We start from the raw sequence: 22032 nt of genomic DNA, 5'->3' as shown, positions 1-22032 counted from the left end.
ATAAATGAGAAGGCATGGATAGAGACAAGTTACTTCTTTAGCAAGGGAGCAAAGTGGTTTGTTTAAATTGTTTACCCCTCGTGCTAATATCGTTAGGTACCCTATAGTTCACAATCGTACTAATTACGAAAAAAAACTTGTTGTAATTAGTACTTACCATAGTGCACAGACATAAAGTTGTTATTAATGTTATTATAACCAAATTTTCCGCGTTTATAGTACGACTGTGAACTAGAGACTAGAGTATTGAAATTGAAACCCGAGCAAACGAAATATTCTAAATTCTAAAATATTGAAATGAACTACGAACGCAGCGAGTGCGGTTCTGTAAGTGGAATCTAGAGCGTTGAGAGGGTTTCAAGGCACGAGAGGTGAACATACGTTGCTCCAAATGAGACACAACATTTCATTACACCAAAACATTACAAAGTGCATGTATGTAAGTATATACAATTAATGCTTTTAAAATTGTATCGTCGCAATCGCAATAATTCGTCGTGGGAGTAGGCGAATTGAATCAAGAACAAAGTGATATACCTGACCTACCTATTACCGTAGAGCGCAGTTAGGGGTTTAAATGAGGTTAATAGTCTAATTTTGGTAAATCTTATTTTTACCATTTTGTTTACGGAGGAGTTTTTTTTTCTATAGGACACAAAAGTGTGCATTAGGTGCGCATTAGTTTTCCAAAAAAATGTGATGATTATAGATTTCATGATGATGAATTGATAATAGGCAAAATTGAAAAAAATACCTAACAACGCATTTAACTTAAGTTTTCTTTAAACTTTAATTAGGTACATAAGAAAGAATAGATAAGATATTACGGCCCTTTGTAAAGATCATTATTAAGCGTGCGGACTACGGACAAACTTTGGGTCAGCCATTTTATTTGCATTAATTGCGACTAATATAATCTACCGAATGTAGGCCGTGCATGCATCGTAGCTGGGCTTAACAATGAATGCACGGATAAAATTAGATATTCAATAACAAGGAGGGGATCGGAGGTTCGCCATTTTGAATTTTCGGTCTGACGAGGGGGAGAGCGCATGCGTATAGCGGCGCCCGCACCCTGACTAGGGCCGGGACCTCAGCAAGTGTGATGTCAAAAAACACGTTATTCTTTCCCCTCATTCCAGTAACCCAGTACGTCTTAATAAAAGGGATTATTCATAAAAGCTGGCATCCCTTTTAAACGAACTACATTTACACATTTACATGCAGTCGCGTTCGGTGCAGTGACTGTGATAGGTACCTACGCCTATCTCAGATAAGCTTTTGATAGCAGTGATAAAAATTGCATAAACTTTCTTTCATTCACAGTGCGGATATTTGCGGTTATTTCTAGTATAGGTACGATAAAACTATGTAACGAACCATTCAGACTATGTGATAATGCGGGTGTTGTGATAGTGTCATTAAGCGGGCGCACCGGCGACTGAAGCATAATGGGATGACCGGAAATAGGGATTCATGGAAAAGGTTTGGCGTCGAGTTGGTCTCCATTCCTCCCGCAAGAAGAGGGATGGAAGTGGAACAAGCCAGGAAGTGACGTCATCCGCTCCACCTGAGGCCGAGTATCAGAACATACATACGTTGAGAACAGCTGATTTGATAAGACAAAGACAGGGGGAGGAGAAGTCGACGCTGCGCTCTTCTTACATTATAAGGAACGGGGATAATTTTATTCTTGTGGAGAGAAGGCGTAGGCGGCGCCGTAGAAGTGGTACCAGGGCTTCATCAGGCAGCAGGCACCATACCCCGCCGGTGGAGGAGACCCGCGAGACTCGCACGGAGCAGAAGCGACGGCCTCCGGCTCGGCTAAAGATCTTTGGTATTCAATGGCCATTGCATTCTAGTGACTCCAGGTGGGTAACGTGGTAATAGCCTACCATCTATTTTGTCCTAATATGTTGACCTTATTACGGACTAGACTCTATCAAAGAATAGGTACCTAATACCCTAAATAAAATGATGGTTTGAAGATCTTGAAGAAGTATCTTGGGTTTTAAACTTTTGAACAATCGAATTGTTAGGATTTGATGAAACAAAAGGACTTAATTGAATAGGTGCTACTAATATAATAAATGCGAAACTATTAACTTTGTCTGTTACCTCTTCACGTTTGATGAAGGCGCTGAACCGAATTACTTAAATAAGTATTTGGTATGGCCATAATTGTACTCTCTGGCCTTTCTACGCAGACGGAGCCGCGGGCGGGCTAATAGTGATAATAAAAATAAGTAGTTACCTACGTTAATGTCGAGTCATCGACATTTTAAGGTAATTTAAATGATTAACGGTCAACTGAGTTATGGGTGGATCAACTATTTCTTGTTGTTTTTTTGTCCCGTCAACTAATAAGAAACAATAAAGCTAAGTTTGTTACAAAAACTTCTACTAAACAGAGTAGCCATTATGGGAGATCTTATTAGCCTTATAAAACTACCACAAAAAATGCACGAGGTACCTAGTGTACCTACCTAATTTAAATGCCGTAAAAGCAAACGAGTGAACCAGGGAAGATACACCCAAATAAAGGATGACTCACGCTAGTCCGGCCCGGGCTCCGGCCGAGGCGTTCGACTTGTCATTTTCTATGACGGCTGATCTGTGATCACACGGGTGCTTTCCGTAGAAAACGAAGAGCCGGAAGCTCCGGCCCGGCCCCGGCCCGGTTTAGCGTGAGTCATCCCTATACCTTTTACTGCTATACTGACGACACGTAGCACCGTATTTCTCGCTCGATCTACGGACTTTAATAACTAAATATACATATTACATGAGCAGGAACGGAGACTAGTGCCCACTTCTAGTGTTTCATGTTTAATTCAGCGTTTTGCGAGGTCTCTTTTCTGCGCGGTTCAACGAACGCGAATGAAATGCCTAGACATGGGCATGCGGTGTTCTTTTTTGAAGAGTAAAAGAACCTCTTTTATTTGCAACCTATAGTCTGGCAAACCAATTTGGTTAGTAGAAAAAGCCGACAAATTCATGTTTTCTATGGGTGACACTTCGATCTTATGGTTTTCAAATTTTTCTACTGACGGAAATGGCTTGCCAGACTATATTAGAGGCTTACAGGACGTCACATCCGGAGGATGACTCACGTTAGGACGGCTCGAGGTATCGGGCACTGCGTTTTCTTTAAAAATCATAGTAATCGGCATCTGTCATAGGACTCATAAGAAATTAAGTGTCGGTTGCCTCGGGCCGGACCCGGGCCGTTCTAGCGTGACACATTCTCCGGATGTGACGTCCTGATGTAGGCCTACAGTATCCGTCAGTAGCAAAAATTGAAAAAAATATATAGGGTAGAGTGTCACTGCAAATATTCTCAAACAAATCAACTTACAAAAAGAGAATAAAGCGAATATTCCGAAAGGTACCGAATAATTAAAATTAAACATTTTAATTATTCACCTCTAATACCTAAAATAACTGCCTTTGCACGAAATCCATTCGCTTTCATATTTTTTTCAGCGGGAACGTGACACAAAAGGATAACCCGGATAACGAATCGTAACATAATTATATTCCACTCCTGCAAATAAACCTTTGAATGTTGAGTGTCGGTGTTCATTTGCTAATGATTCTCTGTGCTCATGGATACGGCGCAGCAGTATTTTGTGTACCTAACTTTATTAGTTAACTTGCACTTGCAGACCAACAGTTTATTTTTATGAAGACTACTATGAGTTTTACCATTATTTTATTTAAGTACCTATTGTCTGTAAGGTCTCTTGGTCAAATTACGGCCTCTTTCAGACCATGGGACCAGTGGAATTTTGCCCGCTTTGCCAACCTATAGCCACTGAATATTTTGGTCCCGGCGTTTTAGATACAAAAGATCGACATTATATCTGTGATTTTTCTAAAACAGAAACAGTAAAACTCTATCAAGCTTTAAGCTCGATCCCATCATCTTAGAATATTTCTACTAATTTCTAACCACCTTATTACAGACACACATCGATCACCCGGCGGTTCTGCCGCGGCCGCCGCTCCCGGGACGACAACGAGCTCTACCGCTCCAACAGCTTCAAGTTCGAGCGGTTCTCGCGCGAGCAGCCGGCGGATGAGTTCGCTTCTCAGGTCAGTGTGTAGACATACTTCGGTCACAAGGCGGTTCTGCCGCGGCCGCCGCTCCCGCGACCACAACGAGCTCTACCGCTCCAACAGCTTCAAGTTCGAGCGGTTCTCGCGCGAGCAGCCGGCGGATGAGTTCGCTTCTCAGGTCAGTGTGTAGACATACTTCGGTCACATGGCGGTTCTGCCGCGGCCGCCGCTCCCGCGACGACAACGAGCTCTACCGCTCCAACAGCTTCAAGTTCGAGCGGTTCTCGCGCGAGCAGCCGGCAGATGAGTTCGCTTCTCAGGTCAGTGTGTAGACATACTTCGGTCACATGGCGGTTCTGCCGCGGCCGCCGCTCCCGCGACCACAACGAGCTCCAAGTTCGAGCGGTTCTCGCGCGAGCATCCGGCGGATGAGTTCGCTTCTCAGGTTTGTGTAGACAATGTAGACATCTGCCGTTCATTATGTCAGTTTTCTATAGTTTATATGGGTTAAAAACGGTCGGTCGTAGAGATATTTCTATCATTTGTAGATACATAGGTACCATGCATCAATTGCTGAAACCTCTGCTAAGACTTTGAAATTCCAATTACGACTTAAAAATATGAGTTAACAACGGCACCATCTTATAAACCCATATTCGGTATTACGCTACGTGAAAATTTCAAAACCGTCGATATCGCAGGAAAACCTTATAAAATTCCTTCTTACCATGTTTACGTCCAAATAAATTCTCTTTATAGTGACATCCTTATGAAATTGAGTCTCATAGTCGGGTCCATAGCTGAGGGTGTCATTCCGTTCGCTTACCATGCATGAAGGTTTACAAAACCAGTCTAAGTCGTTCTTGGATAACGCATGGTTATTATGAAACTCGAGTTCACGTTACCTTGGTTATTTTGAAATACTCGAGTCGCCCGAGTTCGTCAATGCTAGTTATTATAAGGCCGGGACTTTAAGGATACGCCAACATTCGCGCCGTGAAAGCGTTAACCTCTTATCTAGATGAGCCATCTTCTTCACAAAGACCCTTTAGAGCTCGGCGAAAGGCGCGAGACCTGAATGGGAAGCCGTATATTGAACGGGCACAATATCGTCGCGTTTTCGCGATTATTGAGTTGCTCTAGGTAGCTGACGGCTAATCATATACTTACATGTACGTAACCTAAGAGCTAAAGGACGTAAGAAATGGCGTTGTTTTTTTACTTTCAGTACTATTGCAAGAAGAAAATTCTGTTCTTAGCACCTACCAAACCAATGTACATTTCAAGAATGTCCCATACAATCATATCTGATGATAGAGTCTGTTCGGAAAGAGATGTCGTGGAATGTATGGGGCCTAATACATTCCACTTGATTCTACGCCTCGGATCTACTCTTTCTACACAAACTCTATAACCTTCGAAATGCAACGTTTGTTGTTGATTAGCATATTTAAGTTTTTTTTAGTTAAAATTAATTTGGGTTTTGATTTCGACCTCATTGTTATACTTGGTCAACCAGATCTTGAATTCTTGACAGTAGAAAAAGGCGGCACATTTGAAAAATGTAGGCGCGAAGGGATATCGTCTCATAGAAAATTTGAATTTCGCGCCTTTTTTTACTGACAAGATTTGGTTGACCAGCTATATGTAGATATTTGACATCGACAATAAGGCTCAAGAAAATAAAGAAAGTAAGAACAGTCAAGTGTCACTTTGTAAATACAATAATTAATTTATTGGTAAGTGGTAAACTTGCAAATACTGCCCCAATTTACTTTCTTTAACAGGTTTCAGAATCAAAATTAAATTTCCATAATTAAGTAGGTAGGTACCTATGTGACGTGTTAAATGATTTGTTTTGCCGCGAACTAGAGTGAATGACTGAATCGTGATTAGGGCTTCCAAATACCGGACTTCTCACAATACCGGTATTAATACCGAAACTGTCTTCATCAATACCGGGATCCCGGGATCCCGGTATTGGATATGAATCGCTTAAAAATATATAGTTTTATTAAAAAGGGGAATTAGAAAGGCTCACTGGAATACCAGATATGTCCTAAAAGCTATTACAACAATAAACAATCAATGCGGCCATCTGCAATAATTTTATTTCACACTCCAGGTTGGCAATAATTTTATCCAATTTGTTGACTTCACCTCACCAGTCACATTTGTAGTCCAACTTAACCAACCAGACAACATTTTTTCAAATTTCCGTCAAAATTGGTTTGCCATTATTACAGTTATCCTTGCTCTTTCGTTTTATTTTTTGATAAAATTATAAGGACTAATTATGTTAATGTTAATGACACTATCATCATATTCATCACTCACATAACTTCAGAATTCATCCACCACCAACCACCAAATATTTATCTGACGCATTCGGCAACGATCTTGTTTCAATAATAAAATGCGGGCTAGAGACCAGTTAGAGTTAGACCAAGTAAAGTCTGCAACGATTTTGATAGCATACGCAGTACGCAGTGCAAGTGTTATTTGTACGTCATAATTTCATAGAAGTTTGACGTTTAATATAACACTTGCACTGCGCGTGCTATCAAAATCGTTGCAGACTTTTCTTGGTCAACTCTAGACGCGTCTGACGTTTAGTAAGCTTTTTGATACAGCCGAATATAATGGATTTCAAGGGTTTATACTGAGCATTTCCCTCATTTTTTAAAATACCGGGATCCCGGTATTCCCTTTAAAAATACCGGTATTGAAAAATGCGTTTAAAAAGACGGGATCCCGGGATCCCGAAATACCGGGATCCCGGTATTGGAAGCCCTAATCGTGATGGTAAGTCCATTTTTTCTCCTTCCAAATAGTATAAGTTCAGTTTAATGGTACGTACCTAATACAATTATTATTACATAGAGTAACATTTTATAATTATATCTAAGTCCCCCAATTTATAAAATAGCGCCATCTAGTGTTGTATGACCTAACTAAAAAACTCGTACCAGTAGCAACTTTTGAAGCTGTTCTCTAAATCTTTCACAGATGGCGCTTAATTCAAACCTTCGTGTTGTTTTTCTCGTTTTAACATAGATGGCGTTAAAATGCTCATTTGAGATTTTCTATCCCTTTATTTTGTGTTTTTACGGCAAGCGAGTACTTCGGAAAAGGTACAACTAAATAATTTTTGTAGATTTTATACTTACTGCCATGAACGGCCTTTCAATAGGTTCAATACATCGAATATTTGGAACATTTTGTTAAAATTTATTAGCTGCTAGGGGTCGTGCGGTGCGGTATTGCAACATAAATTGTGTGCACACGTTGTACAAGGGTGGGACATTAATATCATCTGTCCTATCAATTACACTGACGTGGTCACCGCCGTCCCCCGACCACCTATCGAAGGAAAATGCGAGAAAAATTTGACGCATTTGTCTGTCAGTGACTGCTATAATCAGGGCTGACAACTCGATCACTTTTTGTCGTCCTTCAGACATTTTCGCTTATTGGAATTTCTTTGTTTTTCTTGATCTAGGTATTCGGCTCGATTTAATGTACCTACCTATTAGCAAGTGCGGTTTTACTGAACAATAGACAATAGGATAAGCCTTCGGGCTCTACTAGAAAGCTACAAACTATACCTTCTTATATCTATATATATAAATGCACGTGTCCTGACTGATTGACTGACTGACTGACTGACTGACTGACTCATCAACGTAGAGCCGAAACTACAAATGCTAGAAAGTTGAAATTTGGACACTAGGTTGCATTTATAAAATGTATAAGAGCTAAGGAGCGATTTTGAGAAATTCAACCCCTAAGGGGGTTAAAAAGGGGATGAAAGTTTGTATGGGGTTCAAATTTTATTTTGAGCTAGGAAATTGAAACTTTGTAAAAATGTACTATATTAAAAAACAAGAAAACTAATTTCTGCGTTTTCGAAAATTCATCCCCCAAGGTGGTGAAAAAGGGGTTGAAAGTTTATATGGAGATCAAATATTTTAATGAGTGTTGGACTTGAAACTTTGTATATGGGGATATTATTATAAGACGGGAAAAGTAATTTCAGCGTTTTTGAAAATTCATCCCCTAACAGGGTTAAAAAGGGGTTGAAAGTTTGAATCCATTACAAATGCTTTGAAACTTCTTAGGAAGGCATAATAGCCGATGACAAAAAAAAGTAATTGCGACGTTTTAGGTAATTCAACCTCTAAGGGGGTAAAAAAGGGGATGAAACTTTGTCCTGGGGTGCAAATTTTATTTTTAGCTAGGACCTTGAAACTTCGTAAAAAGGTATTAAATTAAAAAACAAGAAAACGAATTTCAGCGTTTTTAAAAATTCATCCCCCAAGGTGGTAAAAAAGGGGTTGAAAATTTGTACGGAGATCAAATATTTTTGAGAGTGCGGGACTTGAATCTTTGTATTTGGGGATATTATTAAAATACAGGAAAAGTAATTTCAGCGTTTTGTAAAATTCATCCCCTAACAGGGTTAAACAGGGGTTGAAAGATTGAATCCATTACAAATGCTTTGAAACTTCTTAGAAAGGTATAATAGCCGATGACAAAAAAAAAGTAATTGCGACGTTTTAGGTAATTCAACCTCTAAGGGGGTAAAAAAGGGGATGAAAGTTTGTATGGGGTTCAAGTTTTATTTTGAGCTAGGAAATTGAAACTTTGTAAAAATGTACTATATTAAAAAACAAGAAAACTAATTTCTGCGTTTTCGAAAATTCATCCCCCAAGGTGGTGAAAAAGGGGTTGAAAGTTTATAAGGAGATCAAATATTTTTGTGAGTGTTGGACTTGAAACTTTGTATATGGGGATATTATTATAAGACGGGAAAAGTAATTTCAGCGTTTTTGAAAATTCATCCCCTAACAGGGTTAAAAAGGGGTTGAAAGTTTGAATCCATTACAAATGCTTTGAAACTTCTTAGAAAGGCATAATAGCCGATGACAAAAAAAAGTAATTGCGACGTTTTAGGTAATTCAACCTCTAAGGGGGTAAAAAAGGGGATGAAACTTTGTCCTGGGGTGCAAATTTTATTTTTAGCTAGGACCTTGAAACTTCGTAAAAAGGTATTAAATTAAAAAACAAGAAAACGAATTTCAGCGTTTTTAAAAATTCATCCCCCAAGGTGGTAAAAAAGGGGTTGAAAATTTGTACGGAGATCAAATATTTTTGAGAGTGCGGGACTTGAATCTTTGTATTTGGGGATATTATTAAAATACAGGAAAAGTAATTTCAGCGTTTTGTAAAATTCATCCCCTAACAGGGTTAAACAGGGGTTGAAAGATTGAATCCATTACAAATGCTTTGAAACTTCTTAGAAAGGTATAATAGCCGATGACAAAAAAAAAGTAATTGCGACGTTTTAGGTAATTCAACCTCTAAGGGGGTAAAAAAGGGGATGAAAGTTTGTATGGGGTTCAAGTTTTATTTTGAGCTAGGAAATTGAAACTTTGTAAAAATGTACTATATTAAAAAACAAGAAAACTAATTTCTGCGTTTTCGAAAATTCATCCCCCAAGGTGGTGAAAAAGGGGTTGAAAGTTTATAAGGAGATCAAATATTTTTGTGAGTGTTGGACTTGAAACTTTGTATATGGGGATATTATTATAAGACGGGAAAAGTAATTTCAGCGTTTTTGAAAATTCATCCCCTAACAGGGTTAAACAGAGGTTGAAAGTTTGAATCCATTACAAATGCTTTGAAAGTTCTTAGAAAGGCATAATAGCCGATAACAAAAAAAAAGTAATTGCAACGTTTTTGGAAATTCAACCCCTAAGGGGGTTAAAAAGGGGATTAAAGTTCGTCTTAGGGTGCAAATTTTATTTTAAGCTAGGAACTTGAAACTTTGCAAAAAGGTATTGAATTAAGATACAAGAAAACAAATTTCAGCGTTTTTAAAAATTCATCCCCCAAGGTGGTAAAACATGGGGTTGAAAATTTGTACGGATATCAAATATTTTTGAGAGTGCGGGACTTGAATCTTTGTATTTGGGGATATTATTAGAAGACAGGAAAAGTTATTTCAGCGTTTTGTAAATCCCCTAACAGGGTTAAAAAGGGGTTGAAATTTGGTATGGAGTTCAAATTTTATTTTAAGCTAGGAACTTGAAACTTCGTAAATATATATGTTATTAAAATACAAGAAAACTAATTTCAGCGTTATTGAATATTCATCCCCTAAAGTGGTGAAAAAGGGGTTGAAAGTTTGTATGGATATCAAACATTTTTTCGAACGCGGGACTTGAATCTTTGTATTTCGGGATATTATTAAAATACAGGGAAAGTAATTTCAGCGTTTTGTATAATTCATCCCCTAACAGGGTTAAACAGGGGTTGAATGTTTGAATCCATTACAAATGCTTTGAAACTTCTTAGAAAGGCATAATAGCCGATTACAAAAAAAGTAATTGCAACGTTTTTGGAAATTCAACCCCTAAGGGGGTTAAAAAGGGGATGAAAGTTCGTCTTAGGGTGCAAATTTTATTTAAAGCTAGGAACTTGAAACTTCGTAAATAGGTAGTTAGGTAGTAGGTTTTATTAAATAGAGGACATGAAAATCTTCTAAGGGGGTTTAGAGGGATTACATCGAGGACAATTTTATTCAGTTAGGGGCTTGAAACTTCGTAGGTTGTGAAAGACAAGTCTCATGCGTCGTATAATATTAATAATTAAGAAATGATTAACCGTCCTACCGCAATCTCTTGCTGCATAATGTTCTAAGCTAATGTAGAATATATAACCACCAATATACAAATCCACGCGTACGAAGTCGCGGGCAACAGCTAGTCATTTTATAAATCCTTCATTTAGAAAAAGGATTAGGTACAACTTTAATATTTGCTGGCTGTGTGGCTTCATAAACATCATTATTGCCAAAAACACGTAAGTAAACATGTTCTATGTGTAAAGAAAACAAAATAGAACACATTCAATTTAAGCCATAAAGCCATCATCATCAAAGTTAGTGAAATCTTCAACTCTTGGCAACAGACAGACACTGAGGGTTATTTGAAAGAATGTGACGTTTAGCGTCGCAGTTAGGGTTGGAAGGAAATGAAAGTTGGAAAGAGGTAGGAAGGAAATGAAAGTTGGAAAGAGGTAGGAAGGAAATGAAAGTTTAATTTAGAAAAGTTAATTAGTATTAGATATTTAAAATTACAATAAGTTAGCTAGGGCCGTGAGTCCTTATAACTGAGCCGGCAAGAATGAAATAATGAAACAAGTCTTTAATAGGAGGCACTTTCCTGGGACTCTACTTCGCAGGCGGGCAGTTGTAGAGGGCTCCGCTGAACAAAGCAGGGGTTGGAAGTCTGACCAAAGCAGGCATCGCAGTCGCAGGTCCGGAGTATTCTAAGAAGGCTCCGCACTGTGGTCCAGAATCCTCAGCTCGGAATGGAAACCTTCCAGATTGTGGAGCATGCGCATAGCGCAACCCGGGATAGTGCAGGCTAGTGGGTTTTCAGAGTGAACCCCAGACTTGATCCCTAGCAATATTGGTCTTATTAGAATATGCACACAACGGTGACTGCGTCATCCGGCCCGCAAGGAAAGAAATATCAGGAAAGTTAACCTTTTAGCATTTCTTTAGTGTTCACGGATGAAGCAGTCAGGAAAGAACAGATTAGTTAACAGTATAAAAGAATACAACGTAACATTATTCCCATAAGAAACTTAGATTAAAGATTCACAACACTTACCCGATCCGGGGAAATGTACACAACATAATAAAAGCTTGTGAACACAACAACTTGTGATCTAAAGGTATTCAATCAAGTTTAGTATTTTACATTTAATATATATCAAAGAAAATTTGCGAAAATACGAGAGCAACCTTCACCATATTTTTCATGTGACAGATTCACAGATTCCTGAAGGAATTTTTAAAATGTAATGTTTTTTTGCAACCGGCCAGCACAAAACGCCGAGCGCAAACGAGGTTTTATAGCAAACCGTTACATACCCCCCTTTTTAGGTTAGGATTTTTGCTAAGAAAATCCGCTGCGAAGTCTATTTTACTTAATAGAAATACAAGTTATCAATCAGGCTTCACACACAAAATAACTCTTCATACTTACAACACGCAGACAAACAAGCAATAAACACAATAGAACAGTGTTTTTGCGTCCATACAGGCTGAGTATTTTACTTAAACTAGAATAAAATACTCTCATATAACTATTAATAGATGTTGATTAGTCTAACTCTAAACCTCAGTATTCAAGTTGTTCTGCATACTATTCTTTTTTATAAAACTTTGTAGAAGTCTTATATCCTAATATAATAGGCAAACAGCTCATTAACCGGTAGGGGATAATGGCAAATTAATTTTTCGAACTTTTTAGAAGTTCATTAACCGGTAGGGGTTAATAAAAAATTAATTTGTACCTAATAAGTAATTAGAAAATTCAAAGAATATTATAGCGGTTTAGTTAGTAAGTACGAGTTTCATGAGGGTAGTTTTACAGAATTAGACTATAGACGTAGATAGACGTAGAGATAGCAACAAGGGAAGAAATGAATTTTAATACTTTAAGGATGACAACATAGTCTGAGACTTTGAAAGACTATCCTTGACACCATCTAGATCAATCGCAGGTTCTAAGTGATATTCTAAAATATCCTCAGGTGGTATGTTTAATTTTACAATCTGGCTTCGAAGATTTTGTACTAAGCCAGCTGAACCACCCCTGAGAACGACCTCGTATTCAAGCTCAGCTTTTTGTAGAGACAAAAATTTAATAGAATGAGTCATGATTAAGTCACACGAATAGGGTAGGTGTTGTGAATACACAGGTTTTACACAGGTTACAGGATTACATAGGTAGAAAAAACAGTTTAAGTTTCATAGTACGTGGTTTGCAAATTTGTTAGGATAGTAGAAGCTACTTTATAGTAACAAAAAAACAAAATTGAACAGATAAAGATAACCACGTACCAAGGAACTGCTCAAAATAAACTTAAACTAGGTAGATATGATTGTACTAGAATGACTAATAAAAGTAACGAACCTACATGAACATCAGTGAAAACTAAAAAATGCTAAGGACTTGTTTCGGTAGTGCTCAGCTCAGTTAAACCTAGTATGGGCGCCAATGTGACGTTTAGCGTCGCATTTAGAGTTGGAAAGAGGTAGGAAGGAAATGAAAGTTTAATTTAGAAAAGTTAATTAGTATTAGATATTTAAAATTACAATAAGTTAGCTAGGGCCGTGAGTCCTTATAACTGAGCCGGCAAGAATGAAATAATGAAACAAGTCTTTAATAGGAGGCACTTTCCTGGGACTCTACTTCGCAGGCGGGCAGTTGTAGAGGGCTCCGCTGAACAAAGCAGGGGTTGGAAGTCTGACCAAAGCAGGCATCGCAGTCGCAGGTCCGGAGTATTCTAAGAAGGCTCCGCACTGTGGTCCAGAATCCTCAGCTCGGAATGGAAACCTTCCAGATTGTGGAGCATGCGCATAGCGCAACCCGGGATAGTGCAGGCTAGTGGGTTTTCAGAGTGAACCCCAGACTTGATCCCTAGCAATATTGGTCTTATTAGAATATGCACACAACGGTGACTGCGTCATCCGGCCCGCAAGGAAAGAAATATCAGGAAAGTTAACCTTTTAGCATTTCTTTAGTGTTCACGGATGAAGCAGTCAGGAAAGAACAGATTAGTTAACAGTATAAAAGAATACAACGTAACATTATTCCCATAAGAAACTTAGATTAAAGATTCACAACACTTACCCGATCCGGGGAAATGTACACAACATAATAAAAGCTTGTGAACACAACAACTTGTGATCTAAAGGTATTCAATCAAGTTTAGTATTTTACATTTAATATATATCAAAGAAAATTTGCGAAAATACGAGAGCAACCTTCACCATATTTTTCATGTGACAGATTCACAGATTCCTGAAGGAATTTTTAAAATGTAATGTTTTTTTTGCAACCGGCCAGCACAAAACGCCGAGCGCAAACGAGGTTTTATAGCAAACCGTTACAAGATTTTGAGCTACTGTTTGTCGAGGAATGTCACCTCGACAAACAGTAGCAAAGTAAAATTTGTTGCATTGTGTCTAGGGTTCCTTTTCGTTTACTGTCCGCAAGGAGCATGTAACACCCAAGACAGCAGTCGTTCTTTGCCGTGGTAGAAGAATAGTGTAGGGTGGTGGAATGGTGCCAGATCAATCGACTTCGAACTGAACAAGGACGCTGTGCCGACTATTTACATGTTCAAGTGCGGGTGGCGAGATTCGCCGGAGTGTGACTGCAGAGCCCCAAACCAGAGTATCCACCACATAATACACGACTGCCCTATGAGAACGTTTAATGGCACTCAGACCTGCTCGCGCCCTTTTTCAGTCAAGACGCAGCCCTTTGGGCCATGACATTGGATATAGCTAGCTTTTTAATTTTTAATATTTTAAGCGACTCGAATCTTGTTTGCTATACGATTAAATAAGTGTAGGGTCACATATTTAATGAACTACCAAAACAAACTCACAAAAGAAAACACCACCTACAACTTAATATCAGTATATTCTTCACCTTCACCTTTCATAAAACAATGATTTATCGTGTCATTTGCGCAGCCCTGTTCCATAAATCACGTTATCCCGCGATCGCGATTGCCTCATCAACATACTAATGCGCGCGCCAGATGCTCCCGCACTTTTATGAAAGTCTGTGTCCTAGGAGGGGTTTTCGATGAAATTCACATTGGCGAAGGTGTTTGTGGACGTGTGTACGGACAATATTGGAAATATATGTACACGCTATACCTTAATGTATGGGCAACAATGTTTTATGAAAATTATGAATGTCTGTGTCCTGATTTGTGACAACACTGTTATATTATGTCTTTTTACAGCAGGATTATGAGTGGAAATGTCTATATTTGATTCTGACAAAGAGTTTTTAGGGTTATTATGCGTTTTCACGAAAGTCTGTTCTAGAAGGGATGTCCTATGAAATTCACATTTTCGCAAATATTTCCGTGGACATATGCAGTGTTTCCACTTTTATTTGGTGGAAGTGGTTTTCCTTGATTTTTTATGTCAGTTGTCATACGATTTTAGATCAAAATGTATTAATTACAGACAAACATAGCAAATTTCGTGCAATTGATATTTGCTATATCTGTATTATTTAAATTTTCGAGGTTGCAAATTAAAAGTATCATAAAGGTAATTGACACTTAGGAATGCTTAAATCGTTGAATCGTTGATTTATTTCTAAACAAACTGTATTATTAAGTACACAAACTTATAAACTTATTTTCTCTTATGTATTTAGCCACATTTTGCCTGTTTTCTCTTCAGTTTGCTAACAATGTCCAAACATGCATAAATTGGTGTAGGTACGTAAACTCCAGGCCGTAATCGACGTCTGAAAGGAAAAGTCTGGGAAAACTTAAACGTCCCGGGTTTAAAAATGCCCACTTACCTTATGAGAAAACTTTACACATTTATATCAAGGGCTGCCTTCGAAAAAATATTTCCTTTTGTTGTTGAACTAGAAGTTTCATGTTAACATGTGTTTACATGTAGAACTTTTCACGTTTTTGGAGAGATTTTTCATACTTAGGTACAGTCTCTACCCATTTTGGACTTTGTCACATTTAAAAATTGTATCTCTAGCGACTTTCATATTGATTGTCACTATGACAAGGAGCGAAATGGGTCGGAAGTTAAAATTCTACAGCCCAGCAAGCAAAACTGCTTGTTTTGGATGCCGCCGGTCAATAATAGGTACTTACGTGAATAAAAAAAATAGTTAATTAAAATCTGCACGTAAATTTCTTTGCAAGTGACGCTTTCAAAATCAACAAAAATACATTGGTCCAAAAGCGTATCCATTAGTGAAAATATTTGAAGCATGAAGTCTGAAACTCGATTACACTCGCGCATTAAATCGGCTCGGCTATTCCCTTCGGCCATTGTGTAATCTCGTTGGGTTTCGGATACGAGCTGTAATTGAAAATGTCGAACGGTGCGATGTTCATTTTCCACTAATTAATCGCTGTGATGACATTGCTTCTAACAATCTGTCAAAATAGCGTATGCGTCAATCAGATCCTTAGCTCCGTACGATCTTTTGTGATAGCGTATCCCTGTTCTGTAAATCTGTATTTCCATAGGTTTAGCAAGGCACGCGAACCAGCATAAGTAAGGTCTTCTATAACGTGTTGTTCTTTTAGTTCTCAAAGTTCCAACTATACTGGATGGTATAATTCGACTGATCGCGTACGTTCGGCAACACCACAGCTCCCAGGGCGTATCGCAATGCCTAGACAGGTAGTGAAATTATGAAACTGTATAGCGGTTAGGGATATTTCGAGTTTTAATTACATTTTAAGCATGATGATAGGCGCACAATTTAGCGAGGGTGCAGGGTGGAGGCAAAATTGCATAGTTTAATCTCACAAATCAGTCATGCGTAGTTTTAGACAGTTTAATCCTTTTTACAGAACATTTTAAAGTTTTTTCTGCTCTATGGGTCTGATTGTGGGTCTTTCAATTCAACCATTGATTCTACTCCTGAAGATTCACTACCTACTGTTTATCTGCATTAAATTTAGTTATGTTTACTAAGGTCTACAAATATTCACCTCAATATTTAAAAAAACGAGTGTTTTTAAACACGACGAAACGACGATGTTTTAAACGAGTGTTTTTAAGTAATATGTAAACGTGTTCCGGAAATATTAAATGGAGTCATTTAATATTTCCGGAACACGTTTACATATTACTTTAAAATGTTTACTTGAAATAGGTTATGGACGATATCCAAGCCAATAAATAGCTCAAACGGGGATGAAGGGCGATTTCTATAAATCCTTGACCTCTACGCTGTAAATAAGCCAACGAGATACATGAATCGAGTGCAGCAATCCGCAATGCGCTTAGTCACAATATGACGAAGGATGGTCAAAATATAATTGCTGTATTTGCCTCTACGATAACGTTTTCTTCAACAACTCCCTGTATACTAACGAAAACCCCAGTTATAATGCAGTGCTGAAATTCTTTATAGAGAGACGAACATTCTTGACGTTTGTCAATTTGATATGGTTCCCTGGTGACCCATTCATGCTCCATTTGACTATGTGTACCAATGGCGGGGCGTTCATAAAACTGGATTCCTATTAGCTTGTCCAATTTGAAAGAGTTGAACAGCTTACCAACCTATATACATCTAAGAAAAAATATATACTTAAGTATAGCTTTCGCTCGCCTAACAGTCATGTTGGACGTGCCGGAAGGAGCGACACTGCTGTGTAGGTATATCTATTTTTTTTTCAAGAAACATTATTTTCGTGCTCATGTGTAAATTACAACGTATACCATACGCCTACGTGCGTGAATCACTTCTCTGTAAGGTCATCCATTTTCATTTAGGCATCTTTACGAGTCCGCAAACTTAGCATGTCCACGCGTTGTCAGGAAATATAATTTATAATGTCTGGCTAACAGATAATAATCTTGTTGTTTTACGATGTTTTGGTACCTAAACCAGCAACCAGTTTTTGACCGTATTATTTAACAAAGCATGCGGCGTGCGGCATTCTTCGTTGTTTTGGCTTGTGAAATTTGCTTCATAGCATATTTTGGGGAAAAGTTTAACGCTTCATATCAATTCAGCGGGAGGCTCTGGAAGAGAGGATATACTTGGTCACACTTGGTTGTTCCTATTATACAACTGACAGCTATAGGTACACTGTATATAATAGGTAGCTAAGTATAAAATAAAGTGTTAGTAAAATACTATTCAGGAAAATTTTCACCACATTGTCTGTAGGTAGATAAATATGACAAACAGTAAAAATATAGGTCATTTCCCAGTTCTTGTATTGCCAGCGCGTGAGGATATTTGGAACGCAACGGATTTAAAACTATGGAGGAAATTAGACTTAGTACCAAATTTATACCGATAAATTAGAAATCTATATCGTTCCAAATAGTTTATTCGACTATTACAATAATTCAAAATACAAATACGAATTACCGTGAGTTTACATTACAACCCTCCCAAATAACAAGTAGGTAAGGTCGACCGGGTTAAATGCAACTATGGGATAATTGTGTCTATGTATATATTTTTCGGCTTATTTTATGTTTCTTTTTTTGTCTGTTACCTTCCGTGATTATTTCTCACTTGATGGTTTCATCGGAAGATCAGCGCTGGAAGTCGCCAGCAACATGCTGAGATGGGGCCATTTCGTGACACTTTATCTTTCATTATGTTATTTCTATGTATGTCTTTTGTCTGTGTGTTTACGAATAAAAAACTATTCTATTCTATTCTATTTAACTTATTTTTTATAACAACGTGAATTACAAAAGATCCCGTCGTCTAGTAATAAAGCCTGAGCTACTTGGAAATGAAACGTTGCATAGTAGAGGGCGTTTCGACCAATCGTATTCGAGAAAGAACGAAGAGACGCAATAACCCCATAGTTGCATTTACCTCGCTTGACCTTAATTACTCTAGCTTTGAAAGCGTCGAAACTTACCTATAGATAAGACTGAATGGATCAGCGTCTCTTATATCGGTATACTTACCTAAAGTTTGTTAATTCAATCGGATTTGAAGAAACCCCAATTTAGGTGTATTTGTTTATCCCGTGCGTGTAAATTGATTCCAACAATATTGGTAAAGTTTCCGTAAATCCCGACGAGAAAGGGGGAACATTCCGTTACGGGACAGACATATATGTGTGTGTAGACCACTTAAACATCCCGTGACACCTTGCGCCTCGCTTTCTGTCGTGGTCGTGGCGATGCCCTAAAACGAACCTTCTGTAAATTTGTTGTAGAGTCATAGTCTCATTAATAGTTTAATAAATCCCGAAGTTGTGAAAGTGACAATTAACTTGATCCTGATGTCTTTTTGTATTAGGTATTAGTCCATTTACCAATATTCATACGCCATACCGTACGAATTCAAAGTATAATTTGAACCCATATCAGAACCAAATGCGAATCGGCTAAGTTAACATGTCCCATCAGCCGCAAAAGTGCATGGCGACTTTATCAATGATTTATCCATGCAATTTCGCAGCTCACTGTACCTAAGAGCTGGCTTCAATTGCTAAAACTGTTAACGTGATAATGACACCTAGAAGAAGACATTTATTAAGGTTTTATACAAAACATGATGGCAACATGCAACGTCTTTTTTAAATGTATGTCTGTAACACCTCCATGCCTTTTTAGGGTTCCGTAGCCAAATGGCAAAAAACGGAACCCTTATAGATTCGTCATGTCTGTCTGTCTGTCCGTCTGTCTGTCCGTCCGTATGTCACAGCCACTTTTCTCCGAAACTATAAGAACTATACTGTTGAAACTTGGTAAGTAGATGTATTCTGTGAACCGCATTAAGATTTTCACACAAAAATAGAAAAAAAAACAATAAATTTTTGGGGTTCCCCATACTTCGAACTGAAACTCAAAAATTTTTTTTTCATCAAACCCATACGTGTGGGCTATGGATAGGTCTTCAAAAATGATATTGAGGTTTCTAATATCATTTTTTTCTAAACTGAATAGTTTGCGCGAGAGACACTTCCAAAGTGGTAAAATGTGTGTCCCCCCCCCCCCCCAACTTCTAAAATAAGAGAATGATAAAACTAAAAAAAATATATGATGTACATTACCATGTAAACTTCCACCGAAAATTGGTTTGAACGAGATCTAGCAAGTAGTTTTTTTTTAATACGTCATAAATCGCCTAAATACGGAACCCTTCATGGGCGAGTCCGACTCGCACTTGGCCGCTTTTTTTCTTTAGTATTGACTTGTTACCCTACATATTTCTCAACTCTTTTCGTAATCGGATTTCGTTTGACAAAATGTTATTTGATTGTGTTTTATTTGAGCTTAAAACTTCTCGTCGTCCAATAAATCGAAGCTTTGGCTTCCATAATACTATTATATTCGATGTTATAAAATTACCACGGTAGAGCGGTGAAGACATATTTTAAATGTTGAGCTAAACTCATGACACTTGAAACATTCCTACGTCGTTTTCCCGTTGTGAATAAATTGAGAATATTTTTGAAGTTGTTTATATGTTTAGTTATTTATTATACCTCTGCAAAGTCAAAAGTAAACCATTTGTAACGTAGTTACATTATATGAATGCAAATTAATTACGTATGTGACCACTTCACATAACTATCTACCTACGTTTACAACACGCAGTCGCATTTGTAGTTATAATTTATTCTGGTTAAAAATATATCTGTTCAAAAAATTAAAATAGCTAGCTGTACATAAGCGGTTTTGACTTATTCACAGTGTTAGTGACCGTACTTGCAAAACTGTTCCAAATTTTAGGTACCTACATCAAACGGTCTTTGAGAAAAACGCATTTAATCAATTTGAACGACCGGAAGTGATCTCATCTCATAAGAGCTCCACGAACAGTTTTGTGCGGAACTCTAAAAATGACACCTAACTACTCATTGGGACGTATAGCTTGAATCGAGGGTCTTAATTCAGGTTAAATTAATTGAAGGGATGTTTACAAAAACAACATAACTGACTACACTGGTTGACACCTGAAACGATTAACAATGTTCTTAAAAAAGTGTCAACCGCTCTAAGCAGTTATGTTGTTTTTGTAAACATCCCTTCAATTGTTTTACGCTCATTGAAGCTCGTTATGTTCACCTGAAGATTATCCCTCGCTACTTTGATTAGGGCGCATTTGTTGCAAATAAAAATGGTGTTATGTTTACAGAAGGCTGTTTTGATAAATTTGAAAGCATTATTAATTACAAATAGAACATTATTTTAATTAAATTTATTTTCTTATGCTCCATATGTACTTTAGACATGGAACGACACATTTACCTACTCTGTTTCAGTTTTATCGATAGGTAAGTACTAATCTGAAAATGAATATATAATATCCTACATAATCACGGAGACCCGATATTAATGTTACTATTACTAACTATCCTTTCTATAACATCGCTATTCATAGGAACATCGTTATTATATTATGGCCAAAGTTACCCCGTTTAGACGTTCGGGCTAACTATTAGATATTATATTATATTAGATAGCCTTAATTGCTCTGTACCGCTGAATAGATTTCATCACACGATAATAGTTTCATAAACATCTATTAACGCCGTTTGAGTTTCGAGGATAACGTTTGTTCTATAATTAAAAGGATGGAGAGGTGAGAAAGAACACTAAATACTTAGTAGTTTATATTTGCTATACCTATAGACTAAATTCGATGAATTATCAATTTCAAATTCATTCACGTTCATATTTTAGTTGGTTCTAATCAAGCCTAAAAAGTAAGCAAATCAACATTTTGCGGCAATCAGCATTAGGCGACATCGCAAAATTATTAAAAATAAATATTAAACACCCTGAAATATTAATCATATGCCCGGAAAATACTATTCAATCACAACATTCACAACTTCAACGCTGTTATTTTATTACGTTTCATAAAATGATCTAAGTTTAGAAAACGAAGTGTAAAGCCTCACACATTCACAATTGTCGTAGAAAAGGAAAATAAAAGAAAATAGCGATGTGGGGCGAAAATCAGTCGGTGCTCGATGCATAGACTTTGATCTTACGTTCCGTGGCATTAAAATTTACATATTTTCCTGCGTTTCCATTTGGGTTCGACTTTGATGTCCTTTTCAATGCGACTGCGGTCTGCATGAAACGTTGTGGGTAAAAATATTTTGTTTACGTTAAGGGATCCTTTGTTTGTTTGCCAATATACTATATTAGCGTAATATGTTATACCGTATTCTTTTTTATAAGTATCATCTTGTTTTCGTCTTAGCTTTTATTGAATTTAACTGGCATATTTGGTAAAATTCAGGGGTAGACGGAGTATGATTAGAAGTCGGTGTCGCAGAAATGAGGTTTGTGCGAATATACGATGTAATTTGAGTAGTCTGGCGCGGCGCAATCAGAGCAGCGTATTGTGAAGACTCAACACTCGTATTCTGTGCACT

At 37.6% G+C, this 22032-nt stretch overlaps 1 protein-coding gene across 2 annotated transcripts in view; it reads left to right on the top strand.

Annotated features, from left to right (window-relative positions):
* The first annotated feature begins 1376 nt into the window (after positions 1-1376).
* The window catches only part of LOC134656246 (uncharacterized), a 204085-nt gene continuing 183429 nt past the window's right edge, over positions 1377-22032 (top strand). The window contains exons 1-2 of one of the 2 annotated variants that reach the window (XM_063511751.1): positions 1377-1871; positions 4253-4382. In XM_063511751.1, the coding sequence (XP_063367821.1) occupies positions 1477-1871; positions 4253-4382 (525 nt within the window). In that variant the 5' untranslated portion in view covers positions 1377-1476. The other variant, XM_063511750.1, reaches the window with a different exon arrangement.

The sequence above is a fragment of the Cydia amplana genome, chromosome 18, assembly GCF_948474715.1.
Source record: "Cydia amplana chromosome 18, ilCydAmpl1.1, whole genome shotgun sequence".
In the NCBI taxonomy this organism is placed as follows: Eukaryota; Metazoa; Arthropoda; class Insecta; order Lepidoptera; family Tortricidae; genus Cydia; species Cydia amplana.
This window is presented reverse-complemented; position numbering and strand designations above follow the sequence as displayed.